We start from the raw sequence: 22,920 nt of genomic DNA, 5'->3' as shown, positions 1-22,920 counted from the left end.
ACAAACTTACTTAGGCACCTAAAGTTCTGCTGCTGCGCATGCCTAGAGTTACTGCCACCTTGGCTGAGCTGGGTGTGTTGATCTATTTAAGGGATGTATGTGGTAGCCGTGTTGGTCTGAGACAAAAAGAAAAGCAAAAGTCTAGAACTCTTGGTGGCGAGGGGCACTCTTCTAGGAGGCAGGAGACGGATGTTGGGACTTTCTCAGGCTGAGAAGGGGCTAAACCCAGATCTTCTACTGCCTGGGTTAATGTGCTAATGATTAAGCTGTCATATGAAAGGTGGCACCACCTTTTCTTCCTCTGGTTGTGCTTTAAAAGCAGAGTGAGCAGGCTAGCTAGACCCAAATGACTGTCTTAGCTGCATAAATGCAGAAGGGGTTTTGAGATGTGGGTCCCAGCCAGCTAACTTAAGGTGGCAAGCAGGTCCCAAAGTCCAGGATAAGGGTGGGATGCCACACCTACCCCCCTCATAGTGCATCACACTGGCTAGCAGAGGTGGCCCTGTGCTCAGCATGTTGGCTGTTGTGGATGCTGTTCTTACACACTTACCTCTCCCCAGTGTAGAGGGCATATAGGCTTGTAACCAGGGTCTGTAAATCCCGTTTCTGGAGTGTGAGGCCTAAAAGTTAGACTTAGGATCACTGCATGCCACCACATGCTGGTTCCTCTGGGGATCTGTCCCTAAGTGACTTAGCCAAGGTCACACAGGAAATCTATAACAACAAACTGGACCCAGGTCTCTTGTGTCTCGGGCTCATGTCCTAACCTTCTCCTTTCAGCTGTCCATGGCAGGGATGTGCAAGGATAATTCAGAGAAGACCTCCAGCACTTGATTCCCTTGAATGCACCGAGGCAGGAACAGGCTTAAACGCTGCCCTTAACCTGTACAAGAGCAGTCAGAATAGCCAAAAGGTCACTCCTGCATCAGTTAAGTAGCATTGGCTTGAGCTGCCAGCTCCTTGCTTAGGTGCCTTACGGGAGCTGAAGGAGGAGCCAAGCAGTCATGCTTTGCTCAGCCATTTAGGCAGCTCTGCCGTTCTTCTCCTGGCTCCATGGGACGTGCTGTGTGTTTGTACAGCTGACCTTTTCTGTTCTCAAATTGGCTGATCACATGATAAACATTTTTAAACCAGCTCTAATAAACAGGAGTGTTCTGAAGTGCTGACCCCGGCCGGCCTCGCTGCTAACCTCAGCCCAGCGAGCGAATGTTATCTTCTCCCCTTTTCGAGATCCTTTTGTTGAAGGGATAAACACACATCAAGCAACCATTTTCCACAGCTTAGGATGGCCTCGCTGATTCTGAGTACAGCTTGCTTCCTAGCATGGTGTAAGCACATCCACGCGACGCACTTTCTACCAGGATTGTGGATGGCTTTAGACTTACGTAGAGAAATGCACCCCAAGTTCTCAAAGGTCTTTACGAACAAGCGTCGCAATGCTCTTTTGGGGCTCGGGCAGTAGCAGTGCCTCCCGGTGACGGGGGGTGTTTCTGGGAGGCAGAGAAGTCGATTGATTTGCTTCATAACGGCTCAGGAGCAGAGCTGGGAAGAGCACGCTGGGATTCAATTTGCAGTTTCCTTCTCTTAATCTCTGGACACCACATCTGCCTTTTGTAGGTCAATGGATTTCTTCCCTAGGCCAGGTTGCAGTGGTGCACACAGCTCCAAAGCAAATGCCCCAATGAAGAATTTAATCTTTATCTTGATTATCAAGGGGGCAACTCTTTCACACAGCAATCAGTTTTACTCCCACTGCCCATAACGAGACAGTATCGGGCTATAGAACATCCCCGGCTGGCATGCAGTAGGGATTCACAATTAATGCCATTACCCACCGTGGTGCTTTTGGGGTCACACGCGGTCAGCATAACCCGCCCTGGGAGTGAAACTTTATTCTTTGTCCTTGACACTCATTGCATCTGGATCAGAGGATGGGGTGCATGCAAGCAAGGGTTCTGGCTTGGCACCCCTCTCTGCAAGAGCCTTTTCTTAAACAGCCATATTTTGCTGGACTGGAGAAGATGCCATAGCCTGTCCTTTAGATCCTTAATGGTTGATATTCCCCGAGCGTGTCTGCAGCCTGCCTTCATTTGAGCCTGGCTCTCCACGCTGGCCTGCTTCCATCTTCTTCCTGGGTTAATGGAGTTGTTTGTTTTTGCTGCAGGCCTTTTTGCTTCTTGCCAGACTCCAGTCTCACAATTATCTGCTTAAGCAGGGCAGTTTCTAGTCTCTCCCTCACCTCAGCTTCCCTCAGAGCAGACATTAGTGCTGCTTCATTGATAGCAAGGGTCTCTCCTACTTCCCGGGCAATCCTAGGCACACCGAATGGCCTGAAGCCTGCTCTATTCATTCCCCAGTTGACAGCTCCCAGGTTGCTTTCTTTCCAGGGTCTTCTTACTGGCTAAGCCCTGGCACAGACCACAGGTGTCCAAAGTTTGACCTGTGGGATAATTTCAGTCTTCAAGGACATTGAAAGCAGCCTGTAGTTACCACCATATCTGCTGGGGAGCTGTACCCTAAGGCCTACAGGTCTCCACAAGTGATGCTCAATCCTAATACCATATTTTCCTATCTACAACAGTGCCTGGAATATGATATGCACCTAGTTTTTGAAAAGCAAATTAAAGATCTTTCTTTGTAGTAAATCACTTTGTAGTAACAGGAGCCAGGGAGCTGAGTCTGCTCGTTATTTTGCTCTCTGCAGATCGCAGGCAGGGTTACTTGCAATTTCATCCGGCAGAAGCTTAAATGGCAGAAACTGCTGTTACCATATTTCCTTGCTTATAATGCACACCCCCAGTTTCCAGCAGCTGGTTTGGGGAGGGAGGGAGTGAAAGCTGTGCTTTATGCAAGAAAATATGGTATTCTGGTAGGAGAGTGGACTGCTGCATTTCAGGCCTGGCAGAATTTCCATAGTAAGGATGAGGGCAACAAGGAGAAGGAGGGAGGAAACTCAGTGGAGAGGCTGCAGCTCTGCCCTGACAGTCAAAAGGTGTAATCTGGTTCACTGTATGCGTATTAGTCCTTGAACCCCTGTCAAATTGCTCGTAGGCCCTGCAAGCTGGGAGAACCTGAGGCACCTTAGGGTAGTGTCATTCCAGCACTCACGAATGTGAACTGGTACCGTGCCCGGCACTGGTAATCCTGTAATGCATCCTCTGGGGTGGCCTATTGCTAGAAGAGTCTGGCTTGCTAACTCAGTGCTCTTTTAAAAATGAAAACAAGAATGGAATTGTTGGCATGTCTGCTGTATATCCTCCACTGTGCAAAACAGCTCGTGGTAAGAGAAGACGAGAAGGCAGAAGTTGAAAGGATATAAACACATTGTGTTGGAAAAGATAGTTTTGTTGGAGCAGAAAGCCTTTATGGGACTGTTAACCACGATCAGAATTTTTCCAGAAAAGTATGAAACTGAATCATTCTTATTTCAAACAATTTAATTCTATGAAAACAAAAAAGTCTTGCTTCAACTTGATCCCTTTGTTCTGTTTCGACTCCTGCTCTGTATTTTTATTTATATTTGCTGTTTTGTATTGTTTCAGCATGAGCTAAATGCCTTTTGACCTCATCAAAATGTTTTCCTATTAAGTGATATAAGCAAACAAAGTGATTGGATAGTTCGAGATGGACATTTTTGAATGTTTCTGTTCTGTTAAAAATGTTGGAATTTCAACTTTTCATTCTGATGCAGAACAAAAAACAAGCTTTGTTATGTTGGGCCCCTTTCTGCTCTCTCCCCCTGCCTTGCCTTCCTCATAGGCCTTCCTATCTATCTTTTCAGCAGCAGTGCTTGTCCAGCAGTCAGTCTCAACTCCCTATTTACAGAAATATCATGTGGAATACTGACTGGCTCCAAATTCAGCTCTCCCATTGGGACGAAGGTTCAGAAAGATAGAAATCTAATGGGAATCCAGTCATTTCAGGCCAGGGAACAGGTGAATTCGGCCACTTTTATTCCTTCAGTCATTCATTGTGTTATCCCCTATACTACCATTCCCCATCTTCAGCGTTGCAGAGTGATTTGTTATTGGAGTTGTGCAAAAATTAGAATTTCCCTTCTGCAGAAAATACCAATATTTTAAAATCTTCTTTGCTCCAAAATCAGAAGGAAACATCAAACTTTGGCAGGCAAGGTTCTTCAGGTCTACCCAAAGAACCGATGTCCTTTGACCAACGTGGCTACAACCAAAAACCCAACATCAAAACTTTTGACATTTTCATGGAATGGAAATATTCACAAAATTTTCTAATCAGAATAATTAATCAATTAATTTCAATAATTTTGAATCATTTCATTTTGAATAATATCAAGGCTTAGTGTAACGTAAAACAATCTAATGTAAGAAGCACTGAAATAAAATGATTTATAATGTTAGAAGAAAATAAGCGTTTCATTGATTTGTTTCAGTACTTCCCCATCAAAAAACTTTGTTGCCATTGACATGTTCTCATAAAATGTCTCAATTTTTGACAAACTGCATTTCCTACCAGCAAAGCGTTCCGCTAAAGCACTCCTGACTTGGTTTCTCCTTATCCTCAATCAACATTTTGCAGGAGCACTTTCCTAGCCATCCTTATACATTAGGGCTAAGGGTACAGACAGTCAAAAAGCCTGAGAAAGAATCGATTCAATCTCTGCAGCTTCCTCTAAGCTGTGTAGGTTGAACCGACAACCGACTGAAATGACCTTTTGTTTTCAATTAGGAAAGGCAGAGGGAGGCCTACGCTGACCCAGGCCAATAGGCAGGGAGCTAGGAGCTAGAGCACATCTTCCATCCTGCTGGCCATTGCCAGCCCAGCCAAGTGGCCCCAACCCTCTGCTGTCTTCTCGCAGGGGGTTGAGGAGCCCTCTGTCTGGGTGCTGGATCACCTTGGGGGAGCCTCCTCTCAGGAGGTTTCCCCCTGCCCACGGTCCCCCAGCCTGGGCAGCCGGGGAATTCTTCCCCACCCCAACCCCACAGCTGCTTGCCTTAGCCCCTAGGAGTCTCAGGGGTAGCCCAGGGCAGCCTTAAGGACCAGAGGGAAAATCTCCCATTCCCCAGCAACTAGCTTTGCCTCAGACTTGCAGCAGCAGAGGCAAAACTAGCTGCAGAGGAGCAGGAGAATTTCTCTCTACTTCTTGAGACTCGCAGCAGCTCAGGCAAGCAGCTCTGGGGTTGGGGTTGGGGTAGGAAAGAACTCCCCCAGCTCCCTGGGGCTGCCCTGGGCTGGGGGACCCTGGTGTTCAATGGGGGGAAGCCCTCCAAGGAGGGGGATCCCTGGTGCCCCCATGCTGGGCTGCATGGGCAGGCACCGGCCAGGAGGACTTCTCCCTCCCTCCTGGGGCAGCCGCTGAAGCAATCAGCAGCTGGGAAGGGAGGATGGCTACAAGGGTTGAAAAGCCGCTACCACAGTGGCTTTCCCTCCCCCCACATGCTGTGTAGACCCCGGTGAGCAGAGTCTGGGGGTCTGTTCCCTGCCCTCCTGTCCTTATGGACTGACAGATGCAAGCAGGAAGCAGGCTAAGGAGCAGAGGGGTGAGGCAGTCCCTGCTCCACTGCAGCAGACAGTATAGTCCAGGGCTGCAAAGCATCCTGGGGTGCTGGGGGACTGTGAGTTAACTTGAACCAGGAAGGAATCTGGGACAGAAGTTCCATAAACCAGTCTGACCTAAAACCCAAATCCTGGATATGTGCACGCGCACAGTCTCGTTTGGGGAGGGAGTAATAAGGGCCACAGTCAGATTGACTCCCTTCCAAGACTGACTCAGTCTCATTTTGATGGCTGTTGCATACAGCCTCTGAAAATTTTGTTTGAAGTGTTGCTGTTTTGAGTTCAGTCAGCAGTGACAGCATTATTTGTTGGAATAATGATTTTTACTGATCGTGAAAATGAGCATGCACGCCTGAATAAACCTCGGGGGGTGGGGGAGGGTGCTATGGTGCCCACAGGCACTGAATTGGAAACCACTGCTGTAGCCTATATGTCTACCCATTTTACCTTGCAGAGCTACCACTCTCTTCCCTTTTGAATCCGTTGAAGCTTTGGGTACTTCTTATTGCAATTTCTCTATTTTTTGTACAAGTCATTAATTGGCATTGCTTAGTCTGCCAACATATACAAATCCATCTCTGCTGTGAACTTGTCTTCCTTTTATCTGTTTACTCCCTTCTTCCATGTGGGAATCTTAGATCACAAGCTTCTTGATGTAGGGACAGTCTGTTGTCATTCAGTATCTCATACAATGGATGCTGACTCGTGTTAAAAACTCCATGTAAAAAGATGTACCCTTTGCTGTATGGAAGATTGAGATTCTGGGCTTTGTATTCCTGAGTGCCATCTAGTGGCACATACCTCCTACCTAACATCATAATGTACAGACATCACTCACCGATACAGAATTGGGCTCTCTAGGCACTACCACAGTAATTTGTTGTCCTTTCCAGCTGGGCACTGTTATCCTTGTCCTAGGTCTACGTTGTTTATAATGAAAACTGTGTCTTATCTCTGAATTAAAACACAACAGTCCTGCTAATCATGGTTTCCAGCTGTATTAAGTAATTATGAAATTATCATCAGTGTTGCAATTCCAAAATGAAGCCTCAGCTTGTAATTTATTATAGAGGGGATGCACCCAAAATAGGAATAAATGGAGGAAACTGGAAGATACTACTGGGTTACAAGAGAGGCAGTCTTGAATGCAGTGATTATTATGTAATATAAGCAGAAGTTAGGGCTGGATTATTGTCATCATCAGTCCCTCAATACATGGATGACAGTCTTCCAGTAAATAGGGAAGTCATCAGTGAATCTGTAGATGACTGAGGCAGCAAATATGAGATTCACATGTTCAGTTGCAGTTGTGGCAAATAGTTCTGGGAGGAAGGAGTAGATCCTGGTGATGTGGGGTCACAACTCTTTTCCTTTGTTTCTTGCGCTCATCTATCTGCTTCCATAGTGAGGTGAGTTTGTTTGAAAAGATCAATGCCTTGTCATACATCACGGCACCATTGAGGCGAATGCTGGCATTCATTCTTCTGTCCTTCCAATTAATATGGAGGATTTTCTGAAGACATTGCTAACAGTAACATTTCAAAGATTTCAGGTATTTCCAATATGTTGTCCAAGTTTTACACCTGTACAACAGGGTAGGAATGACAACAGGCTAGTAGACAAGAAGTTTGTTTTGGATCTGGCTGCCTTGATGACATGATTTTGGAGACATCCAAAGTCAGCATTGGCAGATTTTATCCAGTGTTGTCTATGTTTGGGAAAGCTGCTTACCCAGGTAGGGGAAATGCTTAACATTCTTCAAGGATTCCCCTCTAATTGTAATATGTAAAGAAGCTGCTAGTTGGTTTGGGGTGGGTTGGTAAAAGATCTTGGTTTCTGTGAAGTTGATAGTGAGTCCAGGCATTTCATTCAGTTCACAGAAGCAATCAAGTGCCTTGGAGCTCTTAAATTGAGTGAGCACACACAACACACTCACCTGTGTATTGAAGATCAGTAATGGAGGTGTTAGTTACCTTGGATTTGGACCATAACCGGTTGATGTTAAAAAGATTTCTGTCCATGTGATACTGGATACTGACTTCAGATGGAAGTCTATCAGCAGTGAGGTGCAGAATAGTTGTGATGTAGAGAGAAAAGTGTGTTGGTGCAATCACATATCCTTGCTTGATTTAAGTTGTAATAGTGAAGGGGTCCATTTCTGAGCCATTGCTTAGGGCGTTTGTTGTCATGTCATTGTGAAGAGGTTTAATAATGGTAACGCATTTTGGGTATCTAGATATCATCGGGATCTTCCATAGTGTCCCTCTGTTGATTGAATCAGAGGCTGAGGTCCTTATGTGGCCTTCAGTGACCTAGAGCAGGTAATACCTTTGAGACTAATTGGTCCAGAGGGGTATGAGCTTTCATAGAAAACAGCCTATTTCATCAGATTTCATATGTACTCATATTGATATGTACTCTGTCCAGGTGGTGACTGAGTGTGACTGAGAAGTCAAGGGGACCTGTTGAGTGTTAGACTTTTCTAAAACCAAGCCACTTCTTTGGCTGCCTGAATAAAGATCCGGGAGCCAAAGTATTGTCACCCACGCCTTCGTATCCCAATGCCAGTCGAACCCAGGACTTCAAGCACTGGGCGCTGACAGAAGAAAGTAGTTCATTAGCCAGAACTCAGAAATGATAAAAATGGGGCCAGAATGACCAGAGGTCCATGCATCTGGGCAGGGGCTAGATATTCAGAGCTTCTCAGGAGTTTGAGTTTGGTGTTCCTCTGAGAGTCTGGCACTGTGTCACAAGAGGAGCTGCAGGCTGCTGAGCATTATTGGAGGGAAATATGGTCTTGAGTATCTAAATAAGAGCTTTAGCTCTTTTGAAAACATGGTCCTTAGCCAGTATTCCCCAAGGGTCAAGAATCAAATGTGGCTCTCCTACTCTACTTGCAATCAATGTGGCCCTAATGCATAGTCATTCAGCTAGTGGCATTTACGGTGAATTTCCACCCTTGATAGGAAGTGTCTAGAAGAAGACCTATTCATATCTTAATGTTTTTACATTGCAACAGCACTGAAAGGTCTGAGTCAGGCTGGAACTCCATTGCGTTGGGTGCCACATCAATACACAACTCTAGATTTTCAAGAGCTTGACATGCACTGTACTGGGTGTCTTCACCCAGCTCCAGTTGTGGGTATGGAGTTCTTCTGAATGTCTGGCTCATATTGAATGCCAGTCCACATCCCAAAAAGCTTGTGGTCTACCAGTGAAGGACACAATGAACACAGGTAGGGACTGAGAGGGAGAACTGGCAACAAGAATAAGAGAATGATTTGATTTTTGTTTGGCCAGACGGCCAGAGAAAATGCAGTTGTTCACCTGTCTAGCTATCATTAAAGCTACCTGTCAGGGCATGTGCAATGTTAGTGATGGTTTCAGTGGCAAAGGCTTAGTTTTCAGAGGGAAGGTGAAGGTGTCAAAGGTATATGATGAATGCAATCACATGCACTCTGCAATTTAGTGTGTGTATGTGTGCAGGTGTGTGCACACATGCTTGTGCTTTAGGTACTTCAGCTTCACTGAATTCACTATTTCCAATCAGGCACAGTAAGGACAGAACAGTTTGATGCTACCTACAGTCTCAGTCATCTTTCTTGGCATTCCTGCTTTTCACAGTATTTTTAGAAAAAAAAAAAAAGAAGATATGTTGGGGGGAAATTACCAGGACAAGATAACTGAAACACTTTCCAAGCTGTGCATTTTGAGTGCTAAGGGGCAGGTTGAATGAACTGCCTTTCAAGGTGATTTATATGTGGATGTTTTTAATCTTCCAGGGTTATCTTTCCGAAGGCTTAGTAACAAAATGGTACCGGTCTCCACGCCTGCTTCTCTCCCCGAACAACTACACCAAAGCAATTGATATGTGGGCTGCAGGCTGCATCCTGGCGGAAATGCTAACGGGAAGGATGCTGTTTGCAGGTAGGTTTCTAACTCCTCTTTGCTACTTCCCTCCTTGCTCCCTAAGGGTATTTTAAGACTTATGCAGGATACATGATTGATCTCATGGGAAAGTACATTCTTCTCAAACAGAACAAATAAGGTAATAGGAGTGCAAGTGTCCTGTATCTTGTGATAGAAGTAGCACATCCTGCCAGAGCAAGTTGCACTTGCAGGACTACCGTTTTGCAACAGTACAGCAAACAGTTTGCAGAGTTCACCAACACTTTTGACTTTGTGGGTTTTCAAGAAAACCTGCTAGTTTGCTCCAAAAAATTCTATTTTATTGGAAGGGAAATGTGTAAGACAACAAGTCGCTGTCTCCAAAGGTTTCCATTATGTACAGTGGATTTGATTATGGGCAGTAACTTAAAGAACTTTCCCTGCTGTAGGTAAAAAAGTTTTTCCTGACAGAATTTCACCCAAAACATTTCACGTGGGAAATGATGTATACCTCCCATCATGCTGACTGGTTTAGGTAGTCCAGCTGCCAAAATAAATTTTAGTTTCAATGTCCTTTCTCTAATTTCTTGAATGATATGAAGACCTAGAATCCCCAAACCCTGTCTCCTGTATAGGAGGTCTGCAGAGACCTATATGTGTGCATAACTGTGTGCAGGGTTAGACTAGATGACTCTTGATGTCCCTTTCAGCCCTAAGACTCAATGCACATGGCTGCAGTGAACAGGGTATAGAGCTAAGCATGTGCCTAAGACTTCACAGCATTGGAGCATCCAACACCAAGTCCTTTTGCTAACTGGACAAGTTTACTGTAGTGTCTAGAAGAGAGCAAGCTCTGTTTTCCATTTCCATTGTGTAGTAATGAAACTAACGTCTAGGATGTTGCAACCTGATGAACAGAAATGCAAGTAGGATGAGAACCAGGCCAAGCTTTTTACTGTAGCAGAAGAAAAAAACTGAAAAAACCCCCACATCGGTTTTCTGTTCTTTCAGCACATTGTAAAAGTGCCTGCTGCTAATCAGGAGTCCTGCTTCTGAGGATGCAACTCTGTATGTGTTCTTATGGCCTGCATGGCTGGAGGCTCTTGCCAATGCAGTGAAGATGTCCCCAGGCCTTGCAGACATGATTTGAATTTCCTTTTGCAGCTGTTGGTTAATTTGAAGTTACATATGCAAAAGTAACTACACATTTACAGGTGCAGTGCAAAGAGAGCACAAAAGCATCATCATGCTATAGAAAAATACATCATTTTCAAAGAAAAGCATACAACGTAACAGTCAGAAATGTAAAAAAAATCTTGGCCTTTTTGAGAACAATTTTATCCAGTTGAATTGTGAAAATGGTCTTGTAGGAAGCTGCATTATATCACCTGCTAGAGGCTGTGTCCTTAGGTATTAGATAAAGTTGGGATAATGAATGATTTATTGAAGAATGAGGTGGATACTCTGAAAGTATGAGGCAGCTAACTTCCTTCCATATTGCCTTTATCGTTGCCTCTTATTATTTTGAAAGATGGGTGTTTAACATATTTCATAAGCAGTCAAGCACAGTTTTCTAAATAAATCATCAGACCCATTAATAATGTAGAACAATCCTTTCTTCAGAAGTATTTTAGCATGTGGCGCTGGATTGCAGCTGCCTGAATCTTTACTCTGCAACTGCCCCTTCATCTTTTGATGCCTTTTATTTCACAGAGGACCCAAGCTTCCACTTCTGTATTCCTCTTGCAAAACTCAAATGCCATACTCAGTATTGCTGACAAGAGATCATTAAAATTGCCCTTCTCTTGCTGTCTCTCTCTCTCTCACACGCACACACACAGAGGCCAGTTCCTGCTCTGCAAATTGTGCCTCCGAACCTCAGTACTTTTGTCCCACCTCAGAACTATCTTTCAGCAGCTTCCTTTTTAATGTCATGTCAGGGTATAGTAGATTTGGGGGACTGCAGCTCCAGCAGCATTACCTTTCTCCTTGATGATTACATTGTGAAGAGGAAACTCTGGAAATGGGACACCTCTGATGCCATTCACAGGGTCACAGTGATGATCACAGATCTTTGCAGGGGTGGGGAAACAATGAGGTGTAGAACAGGCTACAGTAAAGCTAAGCTGTCTGTTTTGGGTGTGCCTAATGGTGTGTCCTCGGAGTTACTCGAAGGCGGTGATTCTGATCTCCGGGTCCCCTCCAGAACTGTAATGAATCTGGTGGCACCCCATCTCAGAAGCTTGTCACTTGTTTTCTTTGACGACAGAACAATAATAGAGCAATTCTTCTGTTGCAAAGACCTCAGATAGCCCGCAAGAGGTCAGAATGATTTTGACATTATGGATTTCTATTTGAACTCTTTGGGCACATCCAGACAAGTACGCACATGTGTCTTGCAGCATCTCAAAGCCCTTTGAGATGCTGCAAGAGGCACGTGCAGGAACAAGAAAACGTTCCCCACGCTGCAAATTTGCCCGCCGCAGTCCCCCCGAGCCCCACCTCATCATTGCCCTGTCCGGCCCCAGCCCCCCAAGCCCCTCCCATCAGTGCTCTGTCCAGCCCCATCCCCTGCCTGCCCCCTGAGCCCTGCCCAATCACTGCCCCACCTGGCCCCATCCCCCAAGCCCCCCCACCACTGCCCCTCCAGGCCCCAGCATCCTGGCAAGTAAACCCCACCCCTCCACTCACCGGCAGTAGCAGCTGCTGTCGGGGTCGCTGCCCCCCCCACACAGCGTGGGGCAGGTGACAGCCCCAGAGGCCCCAGCCTGGGCCCTGCTGCCCCTCGCTGCCCCGTGCTGTGTGGGGGGGCTCTGCCAGGAGGCTCTGGAGCCCCCACAGCCCCGCTCCTGGGGTGAGTAGAGGCTTTTCTTTTCTTTTCTTTTCTTTTCTTTTCTTATTTTTTTCTTTTTTTTTTTTAAAGTGTTGGAGGGTGGGGGTGGGGGGACAGCCATCGGGGGCTGGGGGTGTAAGCGGGGGATGGGGCCGGGTGGGGCAGCCATTGAGGAGTCTGGGGGAGTGGGCAGGGCAGCCATTGGGGGGGCTGCAGGAGCTGGCGGGGAACGGGGCCAGGTGGGGCAGCAATCTGGGGGGCTGGGGATTGGTAGCCTCTGTGGGGGCCGTTTGGGGGGCAGCAAAAAACATACAGGTATTTAGAATTCACTTTATTATGATGATAGAGACACTGGTAGGCTTTCAAATTGCTTTAATACTGTAGATATATCAATAAGACATTGCCCAACTGATTGCACTCTCTCTCTCTCTCTCTGTAGTGGTCTTTTGTTTTAATTGTGGAGGAACGTGGATTTTGGGGTATTTTACAGGGTGTCATAGGGATTTTTTTATCAGGGATTTTTCAGGTTTCCAATAGGGAACACCAGAATGCCTGCAGGGAGGCCAGTGGCAGGACCCTGCCTGCTCAGAGCTGGCACTTTGGACCCAGGTGGCTGTGGCTGACCTCCTGGCCAAATGGGGCCAGGAGGACATGCTTTGACAGTTCAAAGCAGGCCACCACACTGGGAACATCTTCCAGGCGATAGCTGCCCAGATGGCCAGCCAGGGGCACACATGGCAGTAGTGCTGCACAAAAGCCAACTGTGTAGCCACAGCCCACCGGCAGCTGGCCCAGAGGGGCAGATGTCTCTACTGGCTGTGCAGTCCCCATCCGGGTCTGGCCGGTGCACAGCAGGTCACAGCCAGGCAGCAGCCCCCACAGCCAGACTGCTGCAGTGGGTAGAGGGTGCAGGGAACTCTCAGGGCTGCTTCAGCAGTCCAGCTGGCACAAGGGGTAGTGTCCCCAGGTACCAATTGGCTGGACCCCAGAAGCTCCTGAGAGCGAGTAGCCCTGAGCTACTTGCCAGGGCAGCTTTTTATACTGCTGGGGACAGCACAGGTGCTGGCCCTGGGCTCTAGCTCCCCCTGGCTGCAGATCCAGGAAGAGCCGGGCAGGGTTATTTTGCCCCAAGTGGCACAGTTTGCCCCACACCAAAGTGCATGTTCAGGCACCTGCGCTGAGGCAAAAAGCCCTGGCTCAAATTTGCACTGCTTCTATTTGAGCTGCTGCAAGTGCACGTGCTTGCATATGTGGATGCCCTTTGGATTTATCTTGTGAATCATACATGAGTTTGCATACTTAGCAGTGCTAATATTGCATGGTACCCCATGGCACCTAAAAAAGATCTCATGGCATCCTGGGGTGCCCTAGCACTTTGGTTGAGAATCACTGTTCTAAGGCAGCTCCATTGCCTGATTTCTAAGAGTTGGTGCACGTGAAACTGGTGTGGGTAGGTGGGCTTGGTTCTTGGCTGTGCTCCTGAGCGCAATATGGAGACAGTCTAGAATGGTCCCTAACTACAGCACCCATCAGGCTATGAGTTCCTGTGCAAAGAGCCTGTGCAATCAGGCAGCCTTTTTTCCCTCTCAAAATATAGTTGTTAAGAACTACAATTCTCTTGTAGCCCCATGATGTAAAAACCAATCAGCCAGTCTTCTACAGCAAGGACCAGAACAGGCTGCCTGTACCTTCAGTGAGAGGTCAGCATCTTCCATAGGTCTTGAAACAGGAAAGGAGAAAATCCTGAAGCCATATCCTGCAATCTGGGCTCAATAGTTTTACCTAAATACGTAGCTTATTTTCTAATGCATGTTGTCCACATAATTTTAGGTGCTCAAACGTTCACTAGTACACCATACCTGTAGTGGAAATGAGCCAGTCACTGTGTATAGCCAAGCCCTTGGAGAAATCCTCACCTCCACAAGGAGAGTTGAATTTTGAGTCATTCCCTCTCTGTCTTGAGATTCTGGATGGTGTTGGATAGAAAGAACAATCTTTTCAGCTCTCCCTCGCTATCCTATCAAGTTGCCAGCTATTGGTAAGGATGACTGGCTTCTCCCAATATTTTGCTTAACTCGTACCTGAGTCCTTGCCTGTCTTTCAGGCAATGGTTGTCCAACCAAGGTTCAGTTCATTCTGAAATGCTGAGCCACAACACAAAAAGTACGGGTATTTGAAACCTACTTTATTTATGTATTTATTTATTAGAAACCAGACCCACTATAGCCCAGGAGAGCAGGATTTGGTACAACTCAAATAAGACTGAACTTTAACATGTGGTATTGTTACTGGTCATAGTATTTTTCTGATTTCTGCAATTGTGCAACTCCTTAGCAAACCTCATCATTCTAACAGGATGCTTTGTTAACACATGAAGTTAAGATTTAGATCAGCAAAAAAGGATATCCCTTTGTTTTCTTTTGCCTAAGTATAGTACTGAATATTTCTGTAGTGCCTTCCAGATGGGGAATCACTGAGTATTTAAAAACATGAATGAGTCATGCCTCATGTTACCCAGTGGGATACCTGTTACTATCCCTGTTTTACAGATACTGAATGTGGAGCGCAGAGAGGTGTGTCTTGATTCACACCATATTAGTGATGGGCATGGACACAATGTAGTTGTCAGCTCTGTATTAGAACTGGATGACATTTTTTTTGGAGAATGCCTTTTTCAACAAATGTAACAATTTGGGAAAGACCACATTTCAACTATTTGGAAATTTGGGCAAAACGTAGTGAATGGTTTCAGTCAAAAATATTGGTGGAAGCATTTTGAGAAGGGTTGAAAGGTGTCATTTTGATTTTTCCAGAATGACATGGTTTCTTTCTGCAATGTTGAAATGCAAAATGTTGACACTTTCCAAATGAAATATTTTGATGTATGGTTTGAAATGTCACTTTTTAAAAATTTCAAACTGGATGCAAATTAAAAAGAAACAAAAACCTAAATTTGTGAGTATATTAACCTGAAAACTCAATGAAACCTTTTTGTGTTTACAAAATGGGATCAACCCAGAATATTTTTCCCTGGGGGATATAGGGATGAAGCAAACAAGGATCCATTTTTTTGCTTGATTAAAACCATTTTCCCTCAGTTTTTTTTTGCTTTGGCAACCAAATGGAAAAATCTATTATTCATTCATAACTGATCATTAACTTAACCACCAGGTTAAGTTTAATCTTCTTTACAGTGTTGGATAACTAGTAGCAATGAAAAGACACTTTAAAAAGTTAAAATATAGGTTAAATAAAAAGAAATATTTCTGGAAGTAGAGTTTTTATGTTAACTCAAAAACTATAATGTGTTTGCTAGTTAAAGCATGAAACCCCCAACGTGTGTAGTTACATTGATTTAATTTATCTTCTACCCATATGGAAAGGGGAATGAACTATACCAATGAAAAAGTGTACCAATTCAAAATTACACCTGTAACCAAAAGAGTTATGTACAAAAACTGTATGCAACCCAGGTCTGAGATGCATCGTGCTGTAAAATGGGATGAGGATGAGATGTATCATGCTACAGTGGAGGATGAAAACCCAATCATCAGAATCACTTAAAACTGACCAGGCCTCTGTATACACATATCTTCATATCTTGACAGGAGTGTGGACCAGATGACTCAACACTACTGTAGGTAGGACCTAATTGTCTGTGATAGCAAGGGACTAGATTCAAGGAGCCAGGAGACCCCTTCTAGTCTCCTGTTCCTATAGACAAAACACTATTAGCAATTTGGTGATCTTTAAGATCTGCCATTCCAGAGACCGTTTATGTGTCTGACCTCTTGGACTTCCCTCCCTGCTCACATGGTTACAGATGAGATCCCACCAGGCCTTTTCTCCCTAGCCCCTAAGGACCACTCTATGAGAGAGATGCCCTTGACAGAGCTCTCCATTGGATGAGAAAGGCAAGTGTCTCTCTGCAGCAGAGGCTCTACCCCTTCTTCACTCTCTAACCTTCTGGTTTAAAAGGGATTTTGATTGGTATTGAGCAGCCTGACTACAGGTGTTAGGAGCTGAGGCTCCCGGGCTGTGCTTTAAGCTTCTGTGTTTGCTCACACAGATCAATGGCACCACAACCTAGCTGTTCCATCCCTGCTAAAAAGCCTGGGGCTATTTGTATTGTCTATGACCACTATCACTTTTGGTTTACATAACCTGTTCTGAATGGTGCTGAGTAACCAACCCATGAAAGACAGGGGCTGGATTGTTCACAGAGACAGCGGTAAACCTCTAGTAATTGCATTAGGCAAGGTGATTCTTGTTTGTACATGCTTCAGTGTTATGGCTTAAATTGAGAGCTTAGAACAAATCAATATGATTAAATTAGAGGTCTATCTAGTGTACTTAAACAAATCTGATGAGTAATGGTAATCAATTATTGGAAATAACAGCTCTTAAGCTAGCTTCTTTCTGTTCATAATCAGTGCCTAAGAGAGTAAATTTAATAAGAAGGTTAGAAATGGGTCCAAAGACTGTGATGGTACCAGAATAGTGTAGAAGATGAAAGTTTGGGCAATTTATGACATCATTAAGACCAGAGACATCCATTTGTTGCTTTTATGTCAAGAACAGAATTCACAGCCAGCCAACCAACATGAAACACTTATTACACTTTTTAGTGTCCCTGACTAGGGACAGACATTACACATAAAGTGGTTGAAGTGATCAGAAACTGGTTTAAACCTGTAATAGAATAGAATAAGATCAGTACACATAAACCAGTTTCAAAATGGCTGAAACTGGTTTAAGATCAATCTGGTTGAATGTAGTATCAGAGTTAATTGATTTGGGTCAAACTGGTTTATGCAATATCTGTCCCAGACCCCTTCCTGGTTTAAGTTAAACCAGAGTCCTCCAGCATCTCAGATGCTTGGCAGCCCTCGGCTGTTATGTGCTGTCTGCTCCAGAGAGCAGGGCTATCCCTGCCCCTCTGCTCCCTAGCCAGAGCTCTGGGAGAGACTGCAGGCACTGGGTCCCTGAAGGCCAAATTGCATTGTGGTGGGAGTGGCTAGTTGTTTCAGAACGTGACATTTGGCTTTTCCCAAGCCCAAGAAATTGAGGAATAGACCAGTCAATTCCAGAGGCCAGCCAGAACTTTAAAAGAAATTTCTGTTATGGCATGTGAGACCCTGACCCCAGTGAATACAAAGTGACCTCTGGAGGATGGCACAGCAGTGGAGGGAAGGCTGTGCTCTGATGCTAGTTGGCTCTGCTAGCAGCTGCAGCAGCTTGGCTTCCCCCTGCCCCCTCCCCTCCCTTGCTGCTCGCTGCTCAAGCAGGGATCCCCCCTTCCTCCCTCCCAACTCCCACAGCCTAGACCCCAGCCCCATGGACCCTAGGCATGTGGTATGCTAGCTAATGCTGAGAGGTGTCTGTGTGTGTCTGTCTCCAATTCCACTGTGACAGGCAGACAGAACAGTGTCCAGTTAGGGCTTTTTGGAGTTAATCAGCAGGTCAGCTGGTAATGTCCCTCCGTTCTTTCCTTGAAAAAAGCTGTTTAAGAAGAGCTTCAACTAATGAGAGAGGCTTTTGTTTTGTTGATGGGCTGATAAACACTGTTATCAGTTCCCTGCTGGCTCCCTCACTTGTCAGGTTTGCTACAGACAGCATGAAGAAACAGGGAGAGGGAGATTGAAAAGATCCATATCATTAACAGATGCATGCACTGCACACACACCCTTTGCCTCAGAGTGCTGGCCCGGGGCTGGGGTCAACACTTCCACCCCTTGAGCAGCATGTGGGGAAAAGCCTGGGACAGTGCAGGCAGGGTGGGGGTTTACATCCCTCTGTAATCAAAGCATCCTGCCGGGGTCTGGCCATGCCTCACTTTAGTTCAGCATTGTGGAAGGGAAGGGAGGGCTGCTCTAGTACCCCGTGGCTTCTAGCCTGAGCTATTGCAGACATGTGCCTGCATTTCTTCTGTCCAGAGGGAATGTCTGTACAGTAGCAAACCAGATCAAGCTCGGCAGGTTAGATTAACATGCAAAGATTAAATCAATTCAGGCTCAGGCTTTTTGAATGTCTGTCCCTAGCACCTGTCATTACATTTCTGTAGCTTGTTTGTAGACTTCCATCTCTGTGCATACTGCTTGGACATTGTCCTCCTTTCAGCTTCCATCCCAGGCTTTGCCCTCCTCATTACATCTTTGCAGAGGACTCTTATTTGCTCATTTCTTTCCCCTTACACTCATTTATCGAATTCATGATCTTCAGTTAAAATAAGTGCATGGCCACTGAAGTCAATGGGGATCTCTCCGTGGATGTTAGTGTGCGTGTGTTCAGGCCTGTAGTCAATATGTTGATCATGAAAGGTGCCAGGCTTATCATGAAAGGTTCCCCTGGAGATTCAAATCCCGGTTCCTTACAGAGCAGGAAAAGCATAAGAAGAAGCACTGCAAGAACCCTCTCCATGTTGCCATGCAAGAAGCCCCCCGCCATGTTGCCAATGTGCTTTCCTCAGCACATTCCCCCTCTTTGAGGACTGCTAATAAATGTGGCACTTGTGACCTGGGCGTTCTGTGCCTGTTGAGTGGCATGGGGTGCCAACAGCGCCTGTTTCACCTCGGCTACCTAACCATTGTCAGATGGAGGTAACTACAGACCTTGTTTGAATTGAAACTGGCAGCCCTGAGCCATCGGCTGTCTCATGTTCACTATTTAAAGTAACAGCTTGATTCTTGGCGGGGGCAGTTTGGGGTCTGAGGAGCAAACAAGTTAACATGTTTTCAGTGAAGGCAGATGAGCAAACAACACAGTACATCTGATATTTAAAGAAACATCGGCACGTCTCGGGTCGCAGAGAGGCAGTGCTGCTCCACCCGGCAAGCCTGTGGGGAGCTCCAGGGGGAATGTAGAGTGCATTTTATTGCTTTGCTGACACAAACATACTTTTGATCATGCGATGAGCTCCCTCCTGTGTACAAAAGTAGGGACCCTGCAACTCAATACAGAACTGAACAAGACAATATGCTTGTGGGCAAAAGCTCCAGGGAGAAGTTCAGATGTGGTGGAATTGAGTGCAAGTCCCTGTAATGACCCTGCATCTGAGCATCCGGGCTGTTGGACCTGCCCCGCCTGTGTGTGAAACTTGCACGCTAAGGCTAAAGGCACTGGGAGTGAAAAATAAAAGGAATTAATACTGCAGTACTTTAAAGTCAGAAGGGAAAAATGCAGTCCCACTCTATTGCCATTTCTCTGCTTCATTCTTTCTTCTCTATTACCAGCTAGTATTATCTTATTACATTTTAATTTTTCTGAGTGTTCTGCTCCATGGATTCATCCTATGAGAATGGGCCCTTTTGTTATTAATAGGTAGCAGATACAATTGGGTATCTGCTTACGTTCGTTTTCTCTTTCAGTCATTGAGGACTACGGTTCTTTAGGGATTGGCAGCCCTTTTCGTACCTGTTTGTGGCAGAGGCCTTCAAGTTCATCCTTTGGGTTTGTTGCTTCAAAGTTTTTAAGGCTGGAAAGAATGGTTATGATAATCTAATATGAACTTCCATGTGACTCAGGCCACAGAACTTCATCCCAAGGATCCCTAATTGTTTCTTAACATAAAGGACAAGACATTCTTGCCTGGTGCCTGTCAGTCATTCCCTCTTCCATCAGTCTCACCAGACCCGTCAATGTCTCTAGCTCAGACTTATTTCTTCTTATGTCTCCGTGAGCGCGTCTACATGTGCATTTACTCACGCTTAAATTTAATGTGCATTAGTTTAATGCGCGTTAAGTGGGTTTAGGCAGAAGTTTACACATGCAGGTGTTAAAATGCATTAACACTGTATGTGGACTGACTTGGGACTAAAGTTAATCCCAAGTCAGTCCACACACACAGCGTTAATGTGCTTAAATGTATCTACACATTCGTTAATGCGCTTTAACCTGCAATGCTGGTATCAAATTTAGGTGCGAATAGTTAAAGAGCATTAACCAGTATCAACAGGTGCATTGCAGGTACCAAATTTAGGCGCAAATAACCTAAGTTTGCCATTTTAAAGTGCATTAAGGGTGTGCACGTGTAGGCACACACCCTAATGCACCTTAAATTTAACACCACCTGGGATGTCTGCTATAATTTACTGTAAAACTGAACCCAATTTATTAATGTCAGCATATCAAAACCCAATCCCTGTACCTATAGAAAAACGAGCAAGCTGTGCAACATTTGGATCCTAAACTTAAGTGTTGCTCTTCTCTTCTTCACTTCATCTCCTTCTCTGAACTCCCTCTAGTGTTGTCAGATATATGCTGCACTTATTGTCCTGTGGTGCATTTTGTTTTAACTAAGCTCAACAGGAAGGTGTAAAATCTATCAAACCAGTTAGCTTCTAAGGTGCAACCCTGCTCGTCCTTCTGCCTGACTTCAGATGAGGACAGCTAGCTACCTTCCTCTGTTGCAGTTGATGGGAATTTTGCCATTGGCTTCCATGGCAATAGAGTAGTACATATGGACACTGATGGTTTATAATGCTGACCTGGGCAGCTGAGGATGCTTGCCCTAATGCAATTAATAATCACTGATATTGTGCTATCACACTGTAAACTCCAGGGGCTCCTCCAGATGAGCGAGCATGTGCCTGTTGTGGTGCCTCAAAGCAGTTTGAGATGCCGCGAGAGGCACACTAAGAACAGAAAAATGTTCCCTGTGCTGCATACTTGCAGCACAGGCTCTCAATTTGATACTGGAAATCCTGGTATAAAAAAAAACATGCTGGAAAAACTGGTGCAAAACCTGAAGGATCTAGAGGCTGGGGTAGCACTAGGTAAAGAACAGGATTAATAGTCATTCAGTAAATCACTGACTTTGTCCTCGTTTTTCTCTCCTAAGAGCTGACAGTAAAATGCACTCCTCCGCGTTCTGCCACGTTCTACCCGGCACCGAGTACTCACCCGTTCCCGTCAGGTGACTCCACTCATGGGCACCAAACCTGGGAATGCAGCAGCAAGGCGGCTCCAGAAGTATCCCCTGTAGTGGCTTAAAGGCTGCATAAGGCAGTTTGGAGAGTGCCCAGAGGAAGTGCCCCTGCAGGAGCTCTGCCACGTTTCTGGGTTTGGTGCAGGCAACCTGGAGTGGATAGGCATGGCGTACTTGAGAGCACCTGTTCTTGGGAATGCTGGAGCAGAGTGTAGACATAGCCAGGTAACCCTGCTCCCACGGCAGCTGGTGCAGGCCAGGTCAATTATTTCAGATCACAAGGGCAACAGTGCGATTTCTCAGAGAAACCCGTGAAGTGTTTATCCTGCAAACGGAAGAGCATGTAGTAATGCTCCACCTGGTAGTAATGCAGACCTCTGTCCTGCTTCATAGCCTGACTGGAGATGTAGAAGTGTCATCCTTCATAGGAGGTATCTGTGATCTTTATAAAGCCCGCTTTCTGTGGGGACCGTTCTAGCCAGGGGCCTACCCAGTTCCCACAGACTGGTAGTAATGTAGCCCCCTGTGATTCCAGCTGGGTAGAGATCATTCTTCCCAGACTCATCTAACCTCCCAGATAAAGGAGTTTAGAGATGCCTATACACTTCTGTAGGGGCTAGCTGCACAGTGCTGGGCAGCAGTGACCTGACTTCATTGCTAGGAGGAGTGATTATTGCTGTGTGCCTTTTAAGTAGGCGGCCTGAGCTTCTGGGTTGCTGAACATCCCCAACTCCTATTGAGATGAACTCAGTGCCTTTTAAAATCAGGCCACTTTATTTAGGTCCCAAATGTGGACTTTGGAGTCCAATCCGAGGCAGGGTCTAATATGCAGGGGCCCTGACATGGAGTGTGTGGGTGGTGCTGCTTTAGAAAAAGTGATGGTAATCACAGGATGTCATATTTAAGCATCCCCACTAAAGTACCATGGTGCCACTGCCTTGACACAGGTCATGTAAGGCCACAACATTGGCTGCGAGCCCAGTCAGAGAAGGCTAAGTCCCTTTATAACTTGCTTTCTGAGTGGTATCAGGAAAAGAGTGTCGTGGAGGGCAGGCAGGGCATCCAGCTTGCTGCCAGGTCTTGCTGGCTCTGGGACCTGGCAGCCCAGGTGATGCTGAGAGTTGAGTTCATCCCATCATGGAGTGTGCCAGGCCATGAAGGAGGCAGGGGAGGTAACCTTGCTTATATGTATGTGAGTTTAAAGGCAGCGCAAGGGAGACATTGAATTCACAAAGATTCTGCGAGCCTATCAGCTCAAAGACTTATTGTGGCAACCAGCTAGGGTCCGAAGAGATGGGACATGCCACTTGTCCTTTGCTGCTGTGGATTGTCTTCCCTGTACTCCTTGCTACCCCCCAAAGTTTAGCTGTGGCATGGGAGGGTTTGGCACCTCTGCACAGAGTTCAGGGCAGGGACAAACAGGATTACATCAAGGTATAAAGGAAGCCCAGCTGGATTTCCTTTACTACCTCATCTTACAGCAAAGTCACAGAGGGCTTTGGGGTGAAACAGTCCCCAGAGCCCCTGCAGTGCCTCTAGGTCCTGCACTTGGGGAAGCATGGAGGGTGTATTTATGGGAGCCCTAGGAAAGAAGCTTCTTACCCTTTACCCTGCTTGTGCAGTGAACAGGTGGCCCTACATTTGAAATCTGTGAGAGATTTAACACCTCTATAAATATTTATGAATGGGTTAAAGTGTATTTATCAAGTTCCCACTTGCCTAGCTCCAAAAATACAGCTGT

At 45.8% G+C, this 22,920-nt stretch overlaps 1 protein-coding gene across 12 annotated transcripts in view; it reads left to right on the top strand.

Moving 5' to 3' along the window:
- MAPK4 (mitogen-activated protein kinase 4) overlaps positions 1-22,920 on the top strand; it is a 146,626-nt gene that overhangs the window by 110,593 nt on the left and 13,113 nt on the right. For all 12 annotated transcript variants that reach the window (XM_019496044.2, XM_019496043.2, XM_059725282.1 and 9 more), the window contains one exon: positions 9,315-9,459. In XM_019496044.2, the coding sequence (XP_019351589.2) occupies positions 9,315-9,459 (145 nt within the window). The remainder of the gene's footprint in view (positions 1-9,314; positions 9,460-22,920) is intronic.

This window comes from Alligator mississippiensis, chromosome 3 (genome assembly GCF_030867095.1).
Source record: "Alligator mississippiensis isolate rAllMis1 chromosome 3, rAllMis1, whole genome shotgun sequence".
NCBI classification, from domain to species: Eukaryota; Metazoa; Chordata; order Crocodylia; family Alligatoridae; genus Alligator; species Alligator mississippiensis.
This window is presented reverse-complemented; position numbering and strand designations above follow the sequence as displayed.